Genomic DNA, 25412 nt, shown 5'->3' on the forward strand with positions numbered 1-25412 from the left:
GTGTACTTCTTGAAAGATGGGGAGAGCACCAGACCTTTAGAGAAGAACTTCTGTTTTTCAGCTAAATGTAGAATAGGGAAATGAGGACATGGCCTACGTGCTGTCCTTCATTTTACTAGTTTTTTCAGAATGCCAGTTAGAACAGAAAAACATTAAAATGGGTTGGGATTGGAATAAGGTGAATACATTTGAGAGATTCAGATTATCCTTGTCACATTTATGAATTCTTCACTGATCCAATAATAATCCCACTTTTCATCCTTGACTTTCTTTCTGATTCATTCTCTTCTTCCCAGTTTGACTTGTAACAGAGTGGTTAGCATACTGCCTGATCTACAAATGGATATAATGACTAGGGATCCATTTTAACTTCAAATAAAATCAATGTAAGGCACAACTATTGAGGAATATTTTATATTTTCAAAGTATTTAGGAATTCTTTAATTAGAAAAATAAAGGCAATGGGATTATCCATCAGGTTCTAAAAGTACCCATGAATTAAATCACTCGCATCCCCCTCTTAAAAAAACAAAAAAACCAACAAAACCTTAAATCACATTTCTATTAAGCTTTCTTACAGTAAGAAATAAGACCAAGCTATACTAGAGTACAAAAACCTGAAATTCTGAGCATGAAAATAATTTATTAGACATCTGATTTATTCAAACATTAGGTCTACTGAAGACAGAATTAACAGAGCTCATGGAGTAGGGGGGAAAAAAAAAACCCAGCACCTGCTTCACTGCAAATTTCCTGGGGACAAAATTTATGCATTCTGTACTACAAACTTACCCTAAAGCATCCACATGTGCTTGATATTCTTGATACTGATTAATTTGAATAGAAGATGAGAAACTTTCCATACACTCAACTTCGCAAGTAGCATTAGTGATACAACTTTCAGAAACATTCTTAGGCACAAGAAATAGCACTGCCTGCAGTGAGAGTCTTTGATAATCAAAGAACAGAACGTCACGAAATATAATCTTACAAACAAGAAGGAAAATACACACACTTTTGCCAATGAACTGCTTTACATATCAGGAGAAATGGCACCTATGAGATCTATGAAATTAAAACTGTTTACTCAACTTTTAATTGATTCTGAAGTTATTTTGTGGTATTAAAAATCAGAAAAAAAGGAAAATGGATTTAACCTAAATTAGGAATTTAGGAAGAAATGCAGGACTAAGATGGAATAGTAGCTGCACTTCTTTGGTTAACTCATTAAAACAATGTCAAACATTTTCAGTCAAATTTTATTAAAAAAAAAAACAGATCATCATTACAATTCAAGAACCTAATCTAAATACGCACTTGACAATAAAGCACATCTGAGTATGGAGTGAAAAAAGTTTTCCAAAAAACCATCCAATGTATCCTCTCCAAATATCCAAATCACTTTTGCAGGCCTTTTGTTGCGTGAAATCATAAAGAACTGAAGATTTATTGCTGCGAAAATAAATCTGTAGTACAGTAGTATGAATCTTGGGTATTAAGCATAATCAGCTGAATCAAGTTAAGAAGTTTAAAATCTAATAAATTTGTGTGTGTGAAAGTCTATAAGCCAGCTGACCCAAGAGCAACTGAGAGATCTAACGTGTTCAGTGAGACCAGACATTTTAAATCTTCATTCTTTGAAGGCAATTAAAAATTACAATTCAACAACCCATAAACCAAATAAAAATACTTGAAGAAAGCAATTAAAACTACGTTCAAAGAGCCATTTTTTTTTTCAGCTCAATTTCAGCACCCCAAGGAAAAAAAAAAAGCATCCATGACTATCACAGATGAAAATGAATGTCATTGGAATCAGTTATTTTTCCCCACTGAGGTATAAAATCTATATAGAAATTTGATACTATACTATAACAAATTGTACTTCTCATAGTTCTAATTTCCTTTAAACCCTGTTTAATATAGTTTCTTCTTAAATTGTAAAAATGTTGTTTTCATGATTCTGAAACTGGTTCCAGTTCTTTTTCACTTATTTTTATAACAATATTTAATATACTGGTTACCAGTTCTAATCAGAAAAAAAATCCTGGAAATCTCTTCATTATGACAGCACATTCAGCAGCAGTTACTGATGTGCAAGCAAACCGTACAAGGTGCAGCTCTGGAAAGCACATTTTGTTGATTGCTTCATTGTCTGAATATTCTTTACCATGATTCTTGATGAGAGACTCTTTCAATCTTGTAAACATCAGTGTGCACGTCTCGCTACTATGTAGTTTCACGTCCTTAGACAAGGCGGCTGGTTCACAGCTAGTGAAAAGCGAGAGGAGTCCAAGTTTTAATGGCTGATAAACCTTACATCCCCGCAGGAGGAAAGCACTTTTCCTTTTTTGCTACTTAAGAATGTGGCAGAAATGTATGCTGAGGTAGCCCAGTCAATCCTTATTTTTTTTTCTTTTTTCTTTCTTTTTTTTGTAAATTTGGTCTCAGAATATTTCTGGAAGGGTGACGTTTCGAAGAAGCCACTGCTGGGACCGGCTTCCATTGCAGTCTCTTATGCTGGGCACCTGGCTATCCTCTTCTGTGGCTTTATCCAGGCACTGATTACTGTTCACATGCTGCAGGGTTAATTTCTGAAAGTGACGGAAAAGAAATCTTAACATGAAAGTGAAAAAACTCACACATCTCAACCATCATTTTTGGTGAGCATTAAATTGCTCTGTAGAAAAAGTGTCTACATAAAGACCGCTGTAAGAGCTATGTGGGAGGGAGAAAGGCACTGGGGTACGGTGGGTTACACTGAACTTGAAGTAAGATGACCAAAATGCTAAGTCCCAATTCTGTACAAGCTCTAGAACACTGTGAGAAATTTCACTTTTTGTGCTTCAGCTTCCTAAAAAAAAAAAAATCAGATTAGTGGTTCCTAATTTAGGATCCTCAACCTATTTTCAAAAAGCTATTTCAAAATTACTTCATTTCCCTGTGATAAGGCTGTTCAAATTAATTCTGTGATTCCAAACCTCAAGTCCTTAGAAACTCAGGTCCTTCAGAAGACTCAAAATCTTAAGAGATTTTAAGATTGATAAAGCAGCCCTTAATAAATGGCTGAGAGATGTAGCTATATCATTTCCTATGTACTTGTCTGCACTATGGACTTGATTTTTAGAGTAATTTCAAAACGTCAGGACAGAAGAGTGTTATGAGTGATTAATGGAGGTCAGTTCATGTGTCTGTTACTCAAAGCAGCCGTGCAGGAATGTGAATCAAGCGTTGTCCTATAAACGTATACAACTATAAGGAAATGTGAAATGTGTTTACTAACACACATTTATCTGACTCTTACTCATCCCTCTATTTTAATGTAATTCTTTTATCTGGAGCATGGCATTTTCATGGGGACTGTTGTCACTGTACTCAGAAGAGGACCCAGTCAGCACTGACTAGTCTGCATACAGAAAAAACCTGATGAAGGCAACTGGACAAACAAGTGACAGTTATAGCTGTAACCTCTGAAGGAGAGGATAAACGCTATAATTATCATTGCCTAAAGTCTATTTGTAACCTAGAAAAGATAATTTGCTGGCCCTTGCCCCTAATCTCTAGATATAAATGGGTCAAAATCTGCATTTTACTCTAGAAAGGACAGCTATCCCAAGCGTCAAAGCACAAGAACCTGGTGTCATAAACTGCAGGCAATATAGAATATAAATAAGACAGATTTAAGAAAATACAAATTTAATCAAAGATAGTATGGTATTGTGCAAAGAATCCTGGATCTAGACTTCCAGGTTTGTCTGAGACATGCTTACATCATTTTATCTGCTCTGTGATGCTGGGTTCTATTTCTAGGGTTCCTTTGGAACCTACAATGTCACGATTTTAGGTTTATAAAGGGGACCTGGCTGGCTCAGGAGAGCATGTGACTCTTCATCTCAGGGTTGTGAATTGGAGCCCCATGCTGGGTGTAGAGATCACTTAAAATATTTATGTCAGTAATTTATTATTATTTAATTTCTCCAGATTGCTGTCTCTGACTGACGGAGGCAGGACAATGCTGACAGGCTGTCCCCGAGCTCCCTAGGCAGCTGGCTGAGTCTGGGGGAGCTGCAACGTGGTGTGACTCCTACCTCTGCCCAACTCTGTCTTCTCTCTCCTTTTCACAGGTGTTGGTCCAAAGGCTGCCACTCCTTAATAAACACTGTGAAAACTAAGCTTTATCTCCGAGTCTGCTTGTGGTAGAACCCAGCCTGCAAACTAAAATTTTATCTCAGAGAAGACTCCATGCAAAGGCCTCCAGAAATTTTAAAACTTTACACTCAAGCCACAGCAACTTCTTCCTAGAAACATCGCCAAAGGCAAGGGAAGCAAGGGCAAAAATGAACTATTGGGACTTCATCAAGATAAAAAGCTTTTGCACAGCAAAAGAAACAGTCAACAAAACCAAAGACAACCGACAGAATGGGAGAAGATATTTGCAAATGACATATCAGATAAAGGGCTACTATCCAAAATCTATAAAGAACTTCTTAAACTCAACACCCAAAGAACAAATGGGCAAAAGACATGAACATTTTTCCAAAGATGACATCCAAATGGCCAACAGACACATGAAAAATTGCTCAACATCTCTCGGCATCAGGGAAATCCAAATCAAAACCTCAATGAGATACCACCTCACACCAGTCAGAATGGCTAAAATTAACAAGTCAGGAAATGACAGATGTTGGCGGGGATGTGGAGAAAGGGGAACCCTCCTACACTGTTGGTGGGAATGCAAGCTGGTGCAGCCACTCTGGAAAACAGTATGGAGGTTCCTCAATCAGTTGAAAATAGAGCTACCCTACGGTCCAGCAATTGCACTACTGGGTATTTACCCCAAAGATATAAACGTAGGGATCCGAAGGGGTATGTGCACCCCGATGTTTATAGCAGCAATGTCCACAATAGCCAAACTGTGGAAAGAGCCAAGTTGTCCATCAACAGATGAATGCACACACACACAAACACACACACACACACAGGAATATTATGCAGCCATCAAAAGGAATGAGATCTTGCCAATTGCAACGACGTGGATGGAACTGGAGGGTGTTATGCTGAGCGAAATAAGTCAATCAGAGAAAGACATGTATCATATGACCTCACTGATGTAAGGAATTCTTAATCTCAGGAAACAAACTGAGGGTTGCTGGAGTGGTGGGGGGTGGGAGGGATGAGGTGGCTGAGTGATAGACATTGGGGAGGGTATGTGCTATGGTGAGCACTGTGAATTGTGTAAGACTGTTGAATCACAGATCTGTACCTCTGAAACAAATAATACAATATGTTAAAAAAAAAAAAAAGATCGCAGGAGGGGAAGAATGAAGGGGGGGAAATCGGAGGGGGAGACGAACCATGAGAGAGGATGGACTCTGAAAAACAAACTGAGGGTTCCAGAGGGGAGGGGGGTGGGAGAATGGGTTAGCCTGATGATGGGTATTAAAGAGGGCACACTCTGCATGGAGCACTGGGTGTTATATGCAAACAATGAATCATGGAACACTACATCAAAAACTAATGATGTAATGTATGGTGATTAACATAAAAAAAAAGACTGGGGGGGAAAAAAAACTTTACACTCATAACTGGTTCTTTCTAAATCCCCTAAACCCACTTGAGCTCCTTAACTTCCTTACCACACATCTACTTTTGGAATAACAGATGCGGCAGACCATGTAGCTCATACACAGGCTACCACTAGCCATTCCCACCTCCCGCCTCCACCACACTGCCTGTTTAACCAGCCTCCCTTTCAGCTGGCAGAGGGGGCGTCACGATGGGATCAAGTTCTGGCCCATAAGACATAGCGGAGTCTGGGGGGGGGGGTCCAGGAAAAGCTCTGGCTTTCCTGATAAAGAGCAAAACATGGCAGAGGTGGGTGTGTGATGTCCCTTCTTCCCTTCCTCCGCCCTGCTGTCGGGATGTGGCGGTGAGGGTGAGAGCTGCAGCAGCCATTGTGGCCACAAGAAAAGGCCAGGAACATGCAGCAAACTGCCCCTGACACCACTGTGCCACTGAATCTCTACACCAGCAGCCACTTACCTCCAGGCTTAGTAAGAAGAGTAAGCCCCTATCTGTTCATGCTACTATAAACAGGTTTTACCCTTCCTAAGTAATACACTGTCACTTTTTAGTGAACATACAATTGGGAGGCTTGTTAAAGATTTATTTTAGGGCGCCTGGGTGGCTCAGTCGTGAAGCGTCTGCCTTCAGCTCAGGTCATGATCCCAGGGTCCTGGGATTGAGCCCCGCATCAGGCTCCCTGTTCCGCGGAAAGCCTGCTTCTCCCTCTCCCACTCCCCCTGCTTGTGTTCCCTCTCTCGCTGTGCCTCTCTCTGTCAAATAAATAAAATCTTAAAAAAAAAAAAAGATGTATTTTAAAGTATGAGCTGGGGGGGGGCAGAAGGAGAGAATCGCAAGCAGACTCCCCGCTGAGCGCAGAGCCCCCCATGGGGCTTAATCCCACAGCCCTGAGCTGTAATCAAGAGTCAGACACTTAACTGACTGAACCACCCAGGTGCCCCTCATTTTTAAAATAACCGTGGGGTGCTGCTGGCATTTAGAGTCTGAAGTCAGAGATGCTATACACCCTGCAGTGCTTGGGGCAGCTACACCCAAAACGGCAGTAGCGTGTGCCCATGAAAAACCCCAGAAGAGGTGATTCAGGTCATTTCTATTCTAATGGTCTACTATTAACTGGACTACTGTTATAATTACTTTTACCATAATTTGACAGTGTGGAGGGAGACCCAGGATTTATAAAGCACAGTCTCTGCCCTCTAGAAGCTAACAGTCTACAGTGGAGAAAAGATTGGAAGAGAAACAAGGACAAAGCAGCTCAGCATGACCGAGGTCAGAGAGGATTATAGCTAGAAAAGAGGGAGCTGATTTCTGGCTGGGATTCAGGGAAGTGATGTCAAAGCTGGGCCATCAAGAAGTAGGATTTGTCAGAGGCAGAGGGAACTGTATGATCTTCAGTGTAGGTGCGAAAGTACAGGGTATGTTCCAGGAACAGCAGGGTTGATGATTAAAGTAGACCAGGGTTTGCATATCACATAGTACAGGGAGAAGACAGCCAAATCAGAACTTTGCACATCTCCATGGAAAGGGCAGAATGAAGAAGCAGAGTGGTCCAAGCAGACAGAGAGAGAGGGAGAGCTAAGAGAAGAAACTAAGCAATAGTGCATCTAAAGCCAATGGATAAAAGAATTTTAAAATCTCATCTGTTTTGCAACAGTAAATGCTAATAAAGAAGTTAGGGGAAAAGAGACAGGAATGGTCCTGGCTTTGCACCCAGGAGCTGTTTTGGTAATGTCTGGCTGAGGCAGGAGCTAAGGCTGGAGAACCAGAATGAATGAACGAATGTTGGCCACTCACTTGCTGTTGCATAACACACAATGAAATGCAGAAAGTAGGAAGAGAAGTCTTTCCTAACATGAAAGAGAAAATAATGCATGTGCAGTGGAAAAGGAACCAGAGAAATACCTACTGAAGATTCTGGAGCCAGTTCCAGAACTATAAAGCAGAAGCACAGTTGGGAGGTTAGGCAGATACAAGGCACAGTAGAAAGATTATTGGGGCCGCTTTGACTTTATGCACCGCTGTGTGAGTACAACATACAGTGCGTGGTGAGTGGGAGACCTTCCAGAGGAAAGCAAAGATAAATGTAAAAAGTTTTATTATATGTCACAGAAAAATCATCACAAGCCAGAGAATTTCATTATCTAAAGCTCACGTTTTACTTAAGTGTTTCAGTAATTTAAACAGCCTACTCCTGGCTCCATTTCTCCCACGCTAAATGACAGAGCTTGAGGACAGACAGAGGGAAGAGTGGCTCTAGTGGTAGCAAGGACCAGGGACTGGAGGCAAGGTCAATTATTGGGGAGATTAAAACATATTTATTTTATTAGGTTGTTTTTCCCATCTGTCCATTTTTAGAGTGTAAGAACAATTTGATCCATATTTAAACTCTACAAGAATTCATTCTTCTCGCTACAAAACACACCTAATTTCATTCCTATATGCAACTGAATAACTTACCACTGGGTCATACTCCCAAAGTTGGTTGCCTTTTAGGTGGTGGCATTTGAGCATTGTGACTGGGCCATTAAGTTTGGAGACATCCAAGCAAAGGTCATCTGTTCTAATTTCTTTGTTGGCAGTATAAGAGAAAACCTGAAAAAGAGGCACACATATTAAGCTTTAACACTAAAAGAAAGCAGCCAATAATCTGTCAGAAAAAAACCCGAGATATGTGATTTTTGAACTTTATCAATGTAGTATTAGCAGAATAAACGACTCAGAAAAGCTACCACTAATTTTGCACAGAGGAAAGAAAAAATGACCTTGAGTTCTCTGTATACACTGAGTGTATTATCAAGGGCTGTCATCTGTTTGACTAAAAAGGGCAAAGTAAATCTCATGCACAGCAATGTAAATACAGTTCTCACAAAGGAGCCTTTTACAAATGTTTCACTTAAAAATAATTATTAGATTGAAAGCTCCCTTCTCCTAAAAGATCTCTATTATTGTCTCTTCATAGGTAGGAAAATATTTCCTGAATGACATGAGATAAAAGGGGCAGAACATAAAACAAATCCAAAAATTATTCCTTTTAAAGCTTTACTAAAATACTCACCTGGTTACCTCCCATACCATGACAGTTAAAAATTCCAACTTTTTCATTCTCTTTTCTAGCCATGTTATCTAGACACTGATTTGTTTCCACATTTCTTATCTATGGGGCAATAATGAAAATAGAAGTTAGAGGTAAACTAGACAAACATACATACAGATATGTATGCACATTAAAGTCAACCTAAACTTTCTACTACAAATGTACACACAGTGTAGACGGACAGCAGAATGCTCTGTGGCCTCACTGTGCTCTCAATTCCTTCTAGTTTCCCCACATTCCAAGTTCCATCTTGATGACTGTCTTGGAAAGAGAAATAAGAGATGTCCTCTTGTTGGGTAAGATATTTGGTAATCGTCAGGATATGTAATGACAACTGAGGTTCAACATTATCAGGGACCCTTAAACTAAAAGACGTGATGAAGGAGAAGAATGGAGCTTTTCATCATTGGAGTAGATACTCCTCAACATAAATACGATCCCAATGTTCTCCTTAATATAGCAGGAAAATAACTACTGAAGGGATGGTTTAGAAATCTGATATAGTACCTCCCTATGAAAGTTGTTTTAGAATGCACCTAAATTATTTGAGAGTAATGATGATTAGAGAGGGCATCCAGTAGTTTTAAGTTTTTAAAACAGTGGGTTTGACAAGCAAATGTGGATACCTCAACTTAGCGCCTGGGCAGGGAGAAATGTGTGGAATGACAGCAAGGTAGACAACCTCCTGTGTTGGCTATTTGTGTTCATGTCTCCAGCACTGTCTGGTAGAACTTTCGTGACAGTGGAAGTGTTCTGTACTTGCGCCATCCAATACTGTAGCTACTAGCCATGTGTGGCTATTGTGTATTATATTTTTTTCTTTTACTTCTTGCTACTGAGCACTACATATGTGGCTAGTGTGACTGAGGAACTGACTTCCAAATTTTATTTTAGTTCATTTAAATACAGCCACATGTGGCAAGCAGCTACCACACTGGATGTGCAGGACTAGATGCTGACACATAGGATAAAGTCTTCCACAGTTTGAGAGGGACTACTCGTCAAGGATGGGAAACAATATACACACATGTTAACGAAGCCGAGTTATCATATCCTTAGCCCTCTGTGAAAGACTCATGAAGTGCCCATGTCTGGTTTATACTTTCTGGAATTAGGGGATCTAATCTTAAGGGATCTAAATTATTTCAAGGAGGAAAGTTAGCAGGCTAAAGGTCTTTTTTATAGGATTTATTTATGTCTGAATAACACCTTTCCTTACAGAGCCAGACCAAAACGGTCACAGGCACCATGAACAAATATGAGAATGCCAATGGGTGAGGAAATAGGAAATAGGAAGCTTTCTACTTGGATCATAGCAACACCTGAACTGAGGTGGTCGGGGGGGAAAGGTCTCCACTGCTGAGGTATGTGGAGGCAGGTGGGCAGGAGTGAAAGCTTAGGGTATGGGGACATGCAGATGGGGGCTTCTCTCCTTACTCTAGCATTACTAGCTACGAGACTGTGACCGGTTAGCACTCTAAGACAGTGATTTCCAGAACCATGATCTGAACAAAATTATCCGGCCAAGTGTTGACACATGTGCCACTATACAGGGGTTTTGTGATCAAATGTGTCTAAAAATTACCAGATTAAACAGATTTAAACAGGTTACTTCGCTGAAGGACTTCTCAAAGCTGTTTACTATCCTGTGCCTCTTGGCAGGGTGGGGACTGGTGGTAGAGAAGGACGTAAGATATAAAAAGCAGTATTTCCCAAACATTTCTGGCCCCCAAACCTCCTCCCTCCTCCCCCATCCCCTGCCTTTCTAACCGAGCACCTTGGGAGGCGTTCTTTAGAACACAGTAACTGGGAAAGCTGGCTCTAAGAACCTCAGCTTCTCAGCCTTGTACCAGGGGTACTAATCTCTCTCAGGTTTGCTGAGAGCTCTCACTGAGGTAACACATGCTGAAGACTAACAGAAACTGACACAGAGTAGGCCCAGGGTAACCGTCAGGTTTTTCTTTCTTATCCATACATCGCGCAACTCTTCAACTGCTTCTGAAGTAACAACTTAGGTGTACATGGCTATCATTGCAATATTATTTTTGACCTTGGAAGCTGAAAATAACTGTGAACACACTCATTCCTGGGAAACAGGCAGGAACCCAGAGGTTTCTTAGTTTTTGCTCAGTCTCCCCCAGAATCTTGGTACCTCCACCAGGTGGAACAACGTGGGCAATTAAAGGATTTTTGGAATCTAGTATAATGGCATCTGGATTCACTTTTCCCCCCTCTCTGCCAGAAGAGAAATATTGGTTGGATGTGAGAAAGAGCATGGGTATTAATGGTTAAAAGTATAAGCTCTCAAACCCTACTGCCTATGTTCAAATCATTTTCTCTTCCATTTTGTGGCTATGACCTGAGGATGTTGTTTAAACCATTTATGTATGCCTCAATTTACTGTCAAGTGGGGATAATAGCACCTATATCTCATAGTGCTGACATGAGAATAAAATGAGTTAATGTTTGTAAGGCACTCAGACAAGCACCTGACACAGAGTTCATGCTCACTAAATCTTAGGGTTATTAGATCTGCCTAGAGAAGCCATCGGTTAGTCCATAAGACTGGCAAAGCTGTCAAAAGGTCTGACTTATTTGCTTTCTGTGGTTGTTTTTTTAGAGTATTTATCTCCTTGATTAACAGTTATTAAACATCACAATGAGACACATTTACTCAGTTCCAGGTCCTATAGGAGCTATAAGAGTCAGACTTAGTGAAGGCAGAGACTAAATTCATACCTCTCATTCTCCTTTCTACTCTAAAATCCTGTGATTTCAGGCTTCTCTAGACCCTTTGAAGTATGACAAAAGATCCCCAAAAGGCTGAATTCCAATTTTTAGCATAGTAAAGCTCACACAAGTGGAGGTATGATCCCAGCATGAGATCCCCAGCTGCACTAGGCTGGGTGCTTAAGAAGGACCCCAGCCCCAGAAGTTAGAGCTTTAATCTGCATAGGGTGGCCTGATACTAAGGGCAAACAAGCTTAAGACCATCTGCTTCGTTAAAAAGGCAGTGATAAGCAGGCCACGGACAGTAAAATCTTCTCCTTTCATCGAAAACCAGCTGGCAGCAAGAGGCAGGTAAAGAACAAACTTGCCTTGGCAATCATCTACTGTGGGTTAGACAAGTGGCTCTTTGAAAAACGCCTATATTCTGGCCCAGTGAACAATGGCTAGGTGTTATCCAAAATTGGGTCAGTTCAAGGGGAAAAAACAACTCATTGTCTATTCTAAAGGCAACTTATACTCACAACTATATGGTCAACTAATCTTCGATAGAGCAGGAAAGAATATCCAATGGAAAAAAGACAGTCTCTTTAAAAAATGGTGTTGGGAAAACCGGACCACTTTCTTACACCACACACAAAAATAAATTCAAAATGGATGAAAGACCTAAATGTGAGGCAGGAAACCATCAAAATCCTAGACGAGAACACAGGCAGAAACTTCTGACTTTGGTTGTAGCAACTTCTTACTAGACACATTGCCAGGGGCAAGGGAAACAAAAGCAAAAATGAACTTTTGGGACTTCATCAAGATAAAAAGCTTCTGTACAGTGAAGGAAACAATCAACACAACTAAAAGGCAGCCTATGGAATGAGAGAAGGTATTTGCAAATGACATATCTGAAAAAGGGTTAGTATCCAAAAATCTATAAAGAACTTATCATATTCAACACCCAAAAAATAATCTAGTTAAGAAATGGGCAGAAGACATGAATAGACACTTTTCCAAAGAAGACATCCAGATGGCTAACAGACACATGAAAAGATGCTCAACATCACTCATCATCAGAGAAATAAAAATCAAAACCACAATGAGCTACCACCTCGCACCTGTCAGAATGGCTAAAATTAACACAAGAAACAGGTGTTGGCGAGGATGCTGAGAAAGTGGAACCCTCTTACGACATTGGTGGGAATGCAAACTGGTGTAGCCACTCTGGAGAACAGTATGGAGGTTCCTCAAAAAGTTAAAAATAGAACTATCTTATAATCCAGCAATTGCACTACCAGGTTATTTACCCAAAAGATACAATGGTCAAACGGTAGCCTGTGCTCATGGGCTGAATGGTTTCGTTCCCGACTCACCACTATCTGTCACCAGGGTCCCCTCTGTGACGTACTTGCTCTCCGACACCCTACTCTACTTTACATCTCTTCCTCATTCCCCAGACATCCCTAACATCAATACCCTCTCTTGACTTTCAAGTGATGATCTTCTGTTCAATAAGGAAATAGAAGAATCAGAGAAGAGCTTCCTCATACTTCCACTACAAACTACCTGCTTCTACCCTCAAATCAACAACTGACCTTAACACCTGCCTTCCTATTTCAATGGATGCCATGCCTTCTCCTCCTTCCCCCACCATGACCATCTACTAAACAGGACTCCTACAATCAATGGCTCTTTTTTAGCAAACAAAAACAACCCTTCCTTTACCTCCACATTCCCCTTTAACTACCATTTCTCTGCTCTCCTTTAAACAAAATTTCTTCCAAGACTTGCCACGCTCATGATCTCCACTTCCTCTTCTTCCTTGAAGCCCTCAGGGATTTTGTCCCTACCCATCTCCATGGGAACCCTTTTGACACAGTGAGATGGAGCCTACTGACTTCTCCCTTGCCACTCCTTGGCCAGTTCTCTGTACTAGTCTTTTCTCAATAGCCAACCACTTCCTCTTTCCTGAAACACATCTTTCACTAAGTCTCTGGGACACCATTCTCTTGGTTCTCCTATTTCAGTGGTCACTCTTTCTAAATCTTTTTGGCTAATTCCCTCTCATTTCATAAATTCTGAATTGTGGAGTTTCCTATGGCTTGGTCCTCAGTCCTCCCCCTTCTTCTCCATCTACACTTGCTCTTCCCAAGGTGATCTCATGCGGTTTTGATATTGATAATCCCTAACTTTAGATCTCCATCCCCAATCTCTCATCCAGACACCACATTTGTAAATGCAACGACTTACCCTGTATTTTTACCTGGATCCAATTTAACATGTCCCAAACTGCACCGGTGAATCCCCCTGCACCTCTTCCACAAGCCTTCCCATCTGTCAACTTCCCTGTCCCAGCTTCTCAGGGGAAAATCTTAACACAGTCCTTCAGTACCCTTTCCTTTCACCAATACTCCAGCTCTGCTCCTGTCCTCACATAGTTTTGCTCAATATAGCAATCTGATCCTTTCCCAATGAAGGTGTGTCTCTCTGGCTTCCCATCCTACTCAGAATAAAACCCAATGTGCTTACTGTGGCCTACCAGCTCTGTGTTATTTGACCCTCGGTATGTCTCGACCTCATCTTCTACTACCCCCCCACCCCTGTTCACCCCATTCCAGACAACTGGCCTCTGCTGTTTCTGGAACGTGCTAAGTACACTCTTGTCTTAGGGCCTTTGTACTTGTTTTTCCCTGTGCCCAGAATGCTCTTTCCCCAGGAATTCATATGGCTTGCCCATTCACTTCTTTAAATCTCTGCTCAAAAATCAAAACTCCTACAAGGGGCCTTTTTCAACTGCCCCAACATAAACAGCACCAATACTCAAGCCCGCCAGCCATTCTCATTCTCCTTTGCCTTTAGTACCGCCTGCTACACTGTGTACTTTCAAAACCTGGCTTCCTCCACAGACTGTAAGACTCGCAAGAGCAGAGACTTTATTCACTGCTGTATCCCTTGTATGTAAAATAGTATCTATCACATAGCAGATACTCTAATATTGGTTGAATGCATGGAAAGACCTAGAAGTGACAGCCTCCTATGGAGTGGAGGGTCACTTTTCCTGAGCATCAGGAAGATTCCATCCTGGGATGGGGCCTGGGTGTGGCCTTGTCCACACGTATCATTTGCCGCTATGACTTACATTATATATGGTCTTTCAACTTTCCTTGTCAGTTCTTTACAATTTATCTTTACTTCTTTCAATCAGGTTAATCAACACCAGGACATTACCTTTAGGAATATATGCTTTCAACTAAATGGGTCAGTTTGTTAAGAAGTCTGCTGAAGACACTAAAATATTGAAACAAGAGTGCAACTCTGAAAGGTTAGGGGTGGAGCATTCTAAGAAACTATAACACGATGAAAAATTAACAAGATTTCAAATTAGGAGGTAGACGGTGTTAACTGATAAGAACCTTCTCACACTTGAGGTTATATAATTTTAATATGAAGGGATTCCCTTGTTGGATGTTTAACCTCTACTGTTTTTGATGAATGAGAACATAAATAACCACAAAGAATATATATTTTACCTCTCCCAAAGAGAAATAGTGACGTGGAATCTGGGAATCAGGATAAATATTCTCTAGGTACCAAGAGAAAGGTTTGCATTGTAGTTTGTGTCTCAGACCAAGTCTTGATGATATATCTCCATAATCTACCTTTGTAACACCTGTTGAAAGAAATTGACTCTGAATTATTCGTGTTCTATTAGGTAACACTTTCTATTTAAATATTGCATTTAATAAACCAGGCAAATGGGAAAAGTTGTACCATTTTGGTGATGTGTGACTACACAAGTGATATGCCATGAATCCATTGTGCAAATAAAAACCAAGGAAATATATTTATATGTGTTTTATTCTTTCAAAGAAAAATTAAATTTTTTTATTACAGATTTTGTCAGAGAGCGAGCGAGTGAGCGAGAGAACAGGTAAGCACAAGCAGAGGGAGAAGCAGGCTCCCCACTGAGCAGGGAGCCCGATGTGGGGCTCGATCCCAGGACGCTGGGATCATGACCTGAGCCACCCAGGAGCCCCGGAAAATTAAATTTATGTGAGAATGAACTACAACGCTAGCAATATTACACACAAATGCAAGTTTTCATAGGATCAGAAAAGTTTCACATATGTGAAGGCAAAAACAAGAATCAAGATCTCTTTTGCCCAAATATTAAGCACAGCAACTGTTTCCAGTCAGTTTCTCTCACACAAGTCACTGGTGTGTGAACTGCGACTTGACGGTATTGTGGTAATGAAAAACGAGGCTGGAACGCTAACAATGTCAGGAAAACTTATAGCTGATGGAACAAATGTTCCCACAAAACCCTGAATGGCAGAGAAGTTCCTGGACTGAAATCCCTTGAGGCCTGCTACAGTGCTCTGCACTGGCCCTGAAGGACTCGAATTTTCATATGAACGTTACACATTACAATTAGGTTAAAAATACAACAGAACACTGGTAACACCTGGGCTGACAGTAATGTCTGCAATACTGGCCCGGACAACTTATTGTTAATAACATAGCAGCACAGTGCAAAGCACTCTGTACAGTGTGTGTGATTTCATTTCTTCCTTACGACAACCCTGTGAAGTTGGTGCTTTGCCTCTTCTCAAAGCTCTTTACCCCCTTCTCACCTCTTCTCAGATGCATTAGATCAGGGACAAGAAAGTTCTAGTCTTGTATTTCTAATGCAAAATGCTAACCTGGAGAAATAATATAGAAGAAATTCTTGAACTCATCCATCCACACTTCTGCAAGTCGTCTGTTATTTTTATTGATAATCTGTCCTGTGCCTCCTGGAAACGTGTAAGGTGTGGCTTTCCGAAACACATGTCCAACATGTGAGCAGGTGACAATCTCCAAAGTTCCTCCACATTGCCAAATCTGAAAACAATAGCAAAGAAGATCATATTAAGACCCTGATGGTTTAAAAAAAACAACAACTGTTCCCATCTATGGATGTTCATAGTTAAAATTTCACAGAATCATGACCATACATACAGTGGAGCTCCTGCTATATGATCACAAAACCGGCACTTCCTCAGAAGCATACTTTTCTGTAATTTTTGGTTCTGATCAAACCAGAAGTTGAAGGTTAAATTCAGCAAAGATAGGTTAAAGGCTAAATGCAGAAAAGATAGGAGGTCTGGAACAGTATTTTTCTAACTACAGGCCAGGACTCATAAAAAGATCATAAGTTCAAATCTGAATTAAGTTTAAATTTTAATTGTTTTTAAAGGTTTTATTTATTTGAGAGCGAGATCACGAGCTGGGGGAAGGGCAGAGGGAGAGGGAGAAGCAGACTCCATGCTGAGCATCAGGAAGCCCAACATGCGGCTCGATCCCAGGACCCTGGAATCATGACCTGAGCCGAAGGCAGACACACTTAAGCGACTGAGCCACCCAAGGGCCCCAAAGTTTAATTTTAAATTCAAGTTTAATTTTGTGCGTAGTATATGCATGGTTCATAGTCAAAAAACTTTTGGCATGGAGCATTCAGCCAGAGTCCTATCTGTTCCTCCTTTTCCAAACTTGTCATAGACTGTACATTAAACAGAGCCTAGAAATCTCAACTGGATCTCTCATGAGTTATTCACTGGGACAGTGACAGCATACTCTGTCATCTTCATAAGACTAAATACCAAAAAAAAGGGTAAAAGAGGGATCGTCAACTTCAGGTTCACATTCTTAGTTTAATAAAATTATCCTTCTGCTCCTTTCAAAATGAATTTTTCTGTGAGTTAAAAATCTGTTATTTACAATTAAAACAGATTTTGAGAAGTTTTGATTTTGTTAAATATTCAGTGTCTCTACTTTAAAGTTCTCCCAGGATCACAGAGTGATACAGCTGGATAGGATTTCCAAGATGAGCTAGAGTCCAAACCTCTCCTTTTATAAGAGAGCAAAGTGATCCACTAGGAACAAAGTGAGCTGGTTTAGATTACAATGCAGTTCAATGTGGTTTCCACTATAAGCTATCTGTCTCAGGTTGATTACTTTCAGAAATACGCAGTGTCACTTAACATGTTGACTTTAGTGAATGTGAAATGCTTAAGAGTTTTATATAAGGTTGATTGGGTTAAATTAAGTTAGAGCAATTCCAGAATTCTTTTGCCTTTTTCTATTAAAAAATGTAAAGCCAGTAAAGTGACCAGGTTTTATATAAGAGAGAATAAGTTTCACAACAGAAGGACAAAGCATATTACAGAAAGTGAAATTATGTTTTTGGCAGTTGAGTACCATAGTAGCATATAGAAACTACATATTGTTTTTTATTTTTAGAGCTTGAATTACTTCCTTGAAAATAACAGAAATTCAAAACAACTAGGGAGTCTTGTGTAAGTTTTAGAGTTTAACTATTAAGATCACTGATTTATTTGCTTAAAATATAGTTTATGAGGAACCCTTAATAGTAACATGAAATTTTTTATGAACTGAGGTTCTGAAGTCTGAAGAAACTCATACTAAATTCAATTTTTATTTAGAGATACAGAATATGAATAATTAAAGCATATCTATATTTAAGGTTAAATAAAAGATTATTTTTTTCAAAAGGAACTTACCCTGAAGGAAATTTCTAGGTTTTCTCCTCCCCAAATATCCATTCCAGCATCATATGTTCCAATTTCCTGAAAGTAATCTCTGTCTATTGAAAAAAGGCCTCCTGCCATTGTAGGTGTTCTGAAATTCAATCATAATAGTATACTGTTAATTCTAAGAATTTAAAATTTACAATCAGTTTTTGTTTTTAAAAGTAGTTTCATTAACTGTTCATAACTAGAGAATAAATGCTTATCCTCACATTCTTCAGAAACTTTTACAGGGACCTAAGGATTTTCTGTGTTTTTCTGTTACGCTATTTGGTCTTCAGACATGCCGACTGTTGGGCCTACCACCCTCTGTCACAGCTTGTGCCCCGAGAGCCTTCTCTGCCCCGTCCCAAGGCCTCTTCTGTTTTCACTACCTTTCTTGGTCCTCAGGTCCTGACTAAGCTTCCATCTGAAACTCCTTAAATGGAAGCTAGTTGTCATAATTCTCTCCATCTGACTGGGTATCTTCCCGTAATTCCTGGCAACTATACTGACTATATTAATTGACTAATTATACTGACTATATAACAAACTAGATTCATGTTAGAAACTCTAACATACCAGGTTCTAAAGTCAGGCAAATATTGCAAAGAGGTAGATTACATAGGATGAAAACAATGAGGTCCTTTTCCTATACCTAACAGAAACCTTTCAGGAAAGGAGTGGAAGTAGAGAATACACTCAGTCACTCTTAAAGGGACTGTCAGCCTGAGCAAGAATGGTACGTTCTCTGCAGAAGAGGGGCCCAATTCATCAGAACATGGCCAGGGATGTAGAGTGGGTGCAAAGAGGTGGAATTAAGCAGAGAAATGATAATGAAGGAGGACTGAAATAAATGAATACCAGTCAATCATTTGATTTCCATGAAGGATGAACATGGAGAAAAATGGTCTCCAACTAGAAGAAAATAATTAAGTTCCAGGGACAGAGGAGACTACGGTGATCACATTTTAGGATGAACTGTCACCTCTGATCCCATGCCCTAAGAACACATGGATTCCATGCTTTTGGAGGGTGGCACATTTGCCTTTCCTGTACAGTCGTTTCCAAATAAAAGTTAGGACGTACTTTGATTTTAGAAGAGAAAAAAAATGGAAGTCTACTATGTTAGAAGTCAGAGGAAACAGGCCAACACCCAGAATGACCATTTAGTACCAGGGTTTCTTGACCCAGGTTTTGAGAAATCTCTACATTTCCTAGAATTGTATGCTCAATCCTCTGTTTGCACATGTGCGTTTTCCCCCTATTAGAGAAGACTCCTAGCTTTTATCAGATTTTTCAAGGAAGCCCACCGTCTACGAAATGTTTAGGAACTGATTTAGATGGTTATTTGAACTGTCAGCAGAAGAGTGCAAAAGTACCTTTGCTATAGGAAAGGACCCAGCATAGAATTAATGAAATTCTCCTCAGCTTTGCCAGAATGGGACCGAGTGCAAGGGAAAGCAGGCCTGAGAAGGCCGGGAGGGGAGAAAGCTGAGGCTGCCCCAACAAATCCCCAGATGGCGCTGAGGCTCATGGTCTCAATTTCAAGGTTCTGAACAGCATCAAGATTCTTATCCCTTTCTGAAAAAAATCTATAGATGACCAAGTATAAAACAGAGGAAAAATCAGAATGTGTTCACGGAAATCTTTTTTTATACTTCTGTCAATTCTGGTTATTTTTATATCTGAGACAAGCTTTTCTAACCTCATCAGTCAGTAACTACCATCCAGATGGTACAAGTCTGAATTTACAAGCTTGTATTTTGGTGCTACGACCCACTTTTAGGTAATATTTTCACATTACACTTACACTTACAATTAATTAAGGGAGAGTTGAATTTAAAGTTAAATATTATTATCCTTAACAACTAAAAGCATAAATCTGACAGATTTGCAAAATGTTGTTCATATAGGAATGAAAGAACATATGCATGTTACCATCACTTTTCAGGTGCACTAGATTTATGTAAATGAAAAATCCCAATTTTATTAATGGATCAGAAGAGAAAACCCCCTTTAAAATAATAATATATGTGTGGCTCTTAACTACATATATGGTACACAAATACCTCATGTCTCTCAAATTACACTTAGAATCCTTTTGATATAATTCCCAAAGCTCCACTGTTCCCTGTCGATAACATTTTAGGGAAAATGTCTGACAAAGTAGTTACCTGACTGGAAGAGTCCGATCACCTTTCCTTCGGTCCATCTCTCTTTGGGGAACTGGATACCAGCGGAAATTGAGCTTCCAGTTGAAGCCACCATAGGTCATATCAGAGCCTGCCATGTACTCAAAAGTATCATCACTGATCACATCAATGATAGGACAGACCACTGTTTTCCTAAAATTATAAAAGCAAATGAAAAAATAAAAAATATTCACTTTCCTTTTCGAGGCATAGCGTAACAACTATATTATAACTATATGCTAACTGCTTTTAAAATAAAAATACATTCTATAATGTTAAAAGCAATGGTGGAAAAATTTCCTGCTATATCCTAAGTTAGCATAGTTTTTTTTTTTTAAAGATTTATTTATTTGAGAGAGAGAGGGAGAGGGACCACGGGAGAGGGACCACAGCAGGAGAGGGAGAGAGAGCCTTAAGCAGACTCTGAGCTGAGCACAATGCCAGGCTCATTCTCACAGCCCAAGCTGAACCCAACAGTCGGATGCTTAACTGACTGGGACACCCAGGCGCCGTTAAGTTAGAATAATTATTTATCACACTCGCAACTGTTGATAACCTTCCATCCCTTTTTCATTCATACTTTTACGTATGTGCCACACGTAAAAACACTCCAAATATTTCTAGCTTTCAAAAATAATACTTTTAAATTACACATTTAATCATTTTAAGGTAATAGTTTTCTTAATAAACTCTTGGATATCTGTATTTCTTACAGTTTTTTGCTACTAAAACTATGAGCACTGGGTGTTATACACAACTAATGAATCGTTGAATACGACATCAAAAGCTAATGATGTGCTATATGCTGGCTAACTGAACATAATAATAAAAAAAATAAAAATTTTATTCAAAAAAATAAAAAATAACATACTAAGTGAAAATGTTCACATAACCAGTATTTTGCTTTTAAGATAGGAATGGGTTTACTGCATTAATGGAAAGAACTTTTTCTGTAACACTAATCTTTACCACTTTCCATATACATATGTATAAGTATGTATTTCTCCCTGCAGCTTCTTTATAATGCTACCAACTTTGGACGCTATTTTCTTGCATTTTTTGCCAATATGATAAATAGTATCTTACAATTTAAAAAATTTTATTTTCTAGTTATTAGAAAGGATATTTTCCAGGGCGCCTGGGTGGCTCAGTCAGTCCTTAAGCGTCTGCCTTCAGCTCAGGGTGTGATCCCAGGGTCCTGGGATCCAGCCCCGCGTGGGGACCCCTGCTCCACGGGAAGCCTGCTTCTCCCTCTTCCACTTCCCCTGCTCGTGTTCCCTCTCTCGCTTGTCTGTCAAATAAATAAAATCTTTAAAAAAAAGAAAAAAGGATATTTTCCCTGCAGGTTTCTATTTGTTCATACAAATTATGTGATTCACCCAGATATTTAAAAATTTTTTCAATTGGGGGGGCACCTGCATGGCTCAGTCAGTTAAGCATCTGCCTTTGGCTCAGGTCATGATCCCAGAGTCCTGGGATCGAGTCCCACATCGGGCTGCTTGCTTCTCCCTCTCCCTGCCGCTCTGCCTACTTGTGCTCTCTGTCAAATAAATAAATAGAATCTTAAAAAAAATTTTTTTTCAACTGGTATTGTGATATTTTTTATAAACCTGAAAAAACTTCCACATGACCATAGCTCCTTCCTAGGAAAGGTGCACTACTTACAGCGCCTGGCAGCCACATTCTAGAGTATGTAACATCCGCACCATCCCCATCTTTCTTGTCTTATTTAAGAAATCTTTCCCTACTCCAAAATCATAAAGACAGTCTCCTATGCTGTCTTAAAAAGAATTATATTTTCGCTTTTCATATTTAAGTCTTTAATCCTTATGGAATTGATTTTGATATGATATACAGTAAGTGTCCAACTTCATTTATTTTCCTTATAGATAACCAATTATTCCAGCACTACTTGATGGTCTTTTCTTCCTCTGCTGTAATTATCAATGCCTTCTCTGTCGTAAGTCAAGTTTCCATATAAACATGGGATGGTTTCTAGCATTACTGTTTCACTAGTCTATTTGTGAATTCCTGCATCAATAGGTCACTGCCACAATTAAGATAGCCTCACAATAAATCTTGGTATCTGGTAGTGCCAGCCCTGTTGTACATGACTCTTCTTCAAGGGTATCTTAGCTTTTTTTTTAAAAAAATATGCATTTCTACATAACAGAATCAGCCAGTTCCTCCAAGAACATTCTGTTGAGATTCCAACTGGAAATGCACTGAATTTATAGATCAATGTGGGGAGAACTGTTATTTTTACTTTTCTGTCCATGAATATTATCCTCCTCTCTCCTTAGATTATCTTCTAGTAAATTTCAAAAGTGTTCTATTTTATACATTTTTAAAAATATTATTTATTTGAGAGAGCCTGTGAGCACAGGGGTGGGAGGGCAGAGGGAGAGGGACAAGCAGACTCCCCACTGAGCATAGAGCCCGATGCGGGGATCAATCCCCAGACTCTGAGATCATGACCTGAGCCAAAGTCAGACACCCAACCGACTTAGCCACCCAGGCGCCCCATGCATATTTTGTTAAAATTATAGCTTTTGATTTCCATTGCTATTATAAATGGGATCATTTTTTTCTTTTTAATTATATTTTCTAACTATTCCTTGCTGGTGTGGAGAAGGCTTTTCTACAGAGATCTTATATCTGGCAACACTGCTAAATTATTATCTCTACTGTTTTGTGTAAGATTTTTTTTTTCCATTAAGAACACATCATCTGCAATTGACAGCACTTTTTTTCCTTTCTAACCCTTATACCCTTTATTTCTTGTGTTACTGTAAAACTTAAGGCTTCTAATAATACTAACAGTAGTAATTCAGGGCATCATAAGGATGTTCTATATCTTTTAGAAAATATTTTGGGGGGGCTAGGTAGCTTAATCAGTAGCTTAAGCGTTTGACTCCTGATTTCAGCTCAGGTCGTGATCTCAGGATTATGAGATCAAGCCCTGTATCAGGCGCCACGCATGGAGCCTGCTTAAGATTCTCTCTCCCTCTCACCTGCATGTACTCTTTCTCTCTCTCAAAAAAAAAAAAAAAAAATCAACCTTTCTCTATTTATATGATGTTTGCTAGGTAAGGCTTTTTTATTTTTATTTTTTAAGATTTTATTTATTTGACAGAGACACAGCGAGAGAGGAAACACAAGCAGGGGGAGTGGGAGAGGGAGAAGCAGGCTCCCCGTGGAGCAGGGAGCCCGATGCGGGGCTCAATCCCAGGACCCTGGGACCATGACCCGAGCTGAAGGCAGATGCTATGTCTTTTTTTTTTTTTTTAAAGATTTTATTTATTTATTTGAGAGAGAGAGAATGAGAGATAGAGAGCACGAGAAGGAAGAGGGTCAGAGGGAGAAGCAGGCTCCTCGCTGAGCAGGGAGCCCGATGTGGGACTCGATCCCCAGACTCCAGGATCATGACCTGAGCCGAAGGCAGTCGCTTAACCAACTGAGCCACCCAGGCGCCCGATGCTAAGTCTTTTTTAAAAAGACATCCTTATTCAGATTAGTAAATTTCCATTCTGTAATAGTTTACTAAGTACTTTTTTTTAATTTTATGATGTTATGTTAATCACCATACATTACATCATTAGTTTTTGATGTAGTGTTCCATGATTCATTGTTTGCGTATAACACTGAGTACTTTTAATCATAAATGGATGTTCATTTTAATCATAAGTGAACATGTTTTTTACCTATTGAAGTGATGACTGATTTTTAATGATGGGGTTTTAATCATAGTTTTAGAAATGTTAATGAGGATGTATTATGTGAACAGGTGTTATATTATTAAACTAAACCAATTAGTCATTATGTTCTTTTACATATTTTTCACATAAAAATAAAAATATACTGGGGCACCTGGGTGGCTTCAGTCAGTTAAGCGTCTGCCTTCGGCTCAGGTCATGATCCAGAGTCCTGGGATCGAGCCCCGCATCGGGCATCGGGCACTGAGGCCCCTGCTCAGCCGGGAGTCTGCTTCTCCCTCTCCTGCTGCTTCCCACGCTAGTGCTCACGTTTGCTCTTTTGCTTGCTCTCTCTCACCCTCTCTCTCAAATAAATACATAAAATCTTAAAATATATATACATACAATATGTAAAAAATATATATATTATATACTTATTGTTTCCCCCCAGTGGACTCAATTTTCTGGTATTATGAGATTTTTTGTGTTAGTGTTCATGAGTGGGTTTGGGTAATTTTCCATGTATTTCTTTTCTGGCTTTGATATCAAAGTTATATTAGTCTCATAAAGAGCTGATTTGGCTTCCCTCCTTTTCTATACTGTTTAACAAATTCTTAGGGGAGATTTGTTTCCCTATAACCACCCCATTGCAAGGTTGAAACAGGCAAGTTTTCTTTGGTGTGGTAGGATTTATTTCTCATTCTCACTCACACAGAGGTATAAGATCCTAACTTTACACAGGTGTTTACTATTAATTTTCCAGCCTCAGGCAGGGCCTAGACCCGGTCTCCTATCTTCCCGTCCATTTGTCTATCAAGGGAGAGAGGCTGTGTGTCCTCTAACTTTGGCAGAAACTCTCCAAGTGAGAGCTGGTTTTAGGGTTTGAACCACTCACTTGTCCCACTTTGTTTTGACGTTTGCAAAACTTTGGACTTCAGTGCCAGCTCAGTGATGCACTTAAAAATGTGTTATACAATTTATCCAGCATTTAAGCTCTTTCAGTTGGAAACGTTACTCAGGACACCTAATCTACCATACAGCCCAAACCGGAAATTGTGGTTGTCATTTTAGTCAATGCCCCCTTTCGTTTCTGCCATTTCTTCACACTGCTGCTTTCTCTCTCTGGGTCTAGACTCCTGCTTATTAGTGGTCTTATGCAAGCCAGGATTTCCCAAATCAGTCATGTACTCATAGAAAACAATTTACAGAGATATTCTCTTCCTTCTTCAGGCAGTGTTCTCCTTCCTAAAGCTGCTGTACCTTCTCATTGCCCCAATGCTCGTTTTCCCTATTTATTCATCTTTGAAAGGGTGAGATGTAGTCCCAGTATTTGCTAAAAAACAGAACAGATGTAGTGGCTTTTGCCATGCTTCACTCGACTAGCACAAGTTTACCTTGCTAAAATCTAAACCTGAATGTTAAGTTGGCACAGACAGCCTCTAGTTCAAACTGCAATGACAAGAAGAAATTCAACTAATGTTAAGTCTAGCAGATGGACGTTAGCTTCTCTCCAGATACTCAAGAACTATACCAGGGACCAGCAGCAGGTAATTCTCTGAAA

The 25412-nt window shown here is 39.7% G+C and overlaps 1 protein-coding gene across 3 annotated transcripts in view; it reads right to left on the reverse strand.

The window, feature by feature from the left end:
* Positions 1-426: 426 nt before the first annotated feature.
* GALNT1 (polypeptide N-acetylgalactosaminyltransferase 1) overlaps positions 427-25412 on the reverse strand; it is a 124463-nt gene continuing 99477 nt past the window's right edge. For all 3 annotated transcript variants that reach the window (XM_088019747.1, XM_028098278.2, XM_028098277.2), the window contains exons 7-13: positions 20139-20309; positions 17956-18073; positions 16096-16276; positions 14923-15062; positions 8636-8734; positions 8038-8172; positions 427-2591 (exon numbers count right to left, since the gene is read on the reverse strand). In XM_088019747.1, the coding sequence (XP_087875873.1) occupies positions 2445-2591; positions 8038-8172; positions 8636-8734; positions 14923-15062; positions 16096-16276; positions 17956-18073; positions 20139-20309 (991 nt within the window). In that variant the 3' untranslated portion in view covers positions 427-2444. The remainder of the gene's footprint in view (positions 2592-8037; positions 8173-8635; positions 8735-14922; positions 15063-16095; positions 16277-17955; positions 18074-20138; positions 20310-25412) is intronic.

This window comes from Eumetopias jubatus, unplaced genomic scaffold (genome assembly GCF_037043125.1).
Source record: "Eumetopias jubatus isolate StellerSeaLion01/CBP00866 unplaced genomic scaffold, mEumJub1_p1.0 scaffold_16, whole genome shotgun sequence".
NCBI classification, from domain to species: domain Eukaryota; kingdom Metazoa; phylum Chordata; class Mammalia; order Carnivora; family Otariidae; genus Eumetopias; species Eumetopias jubatus.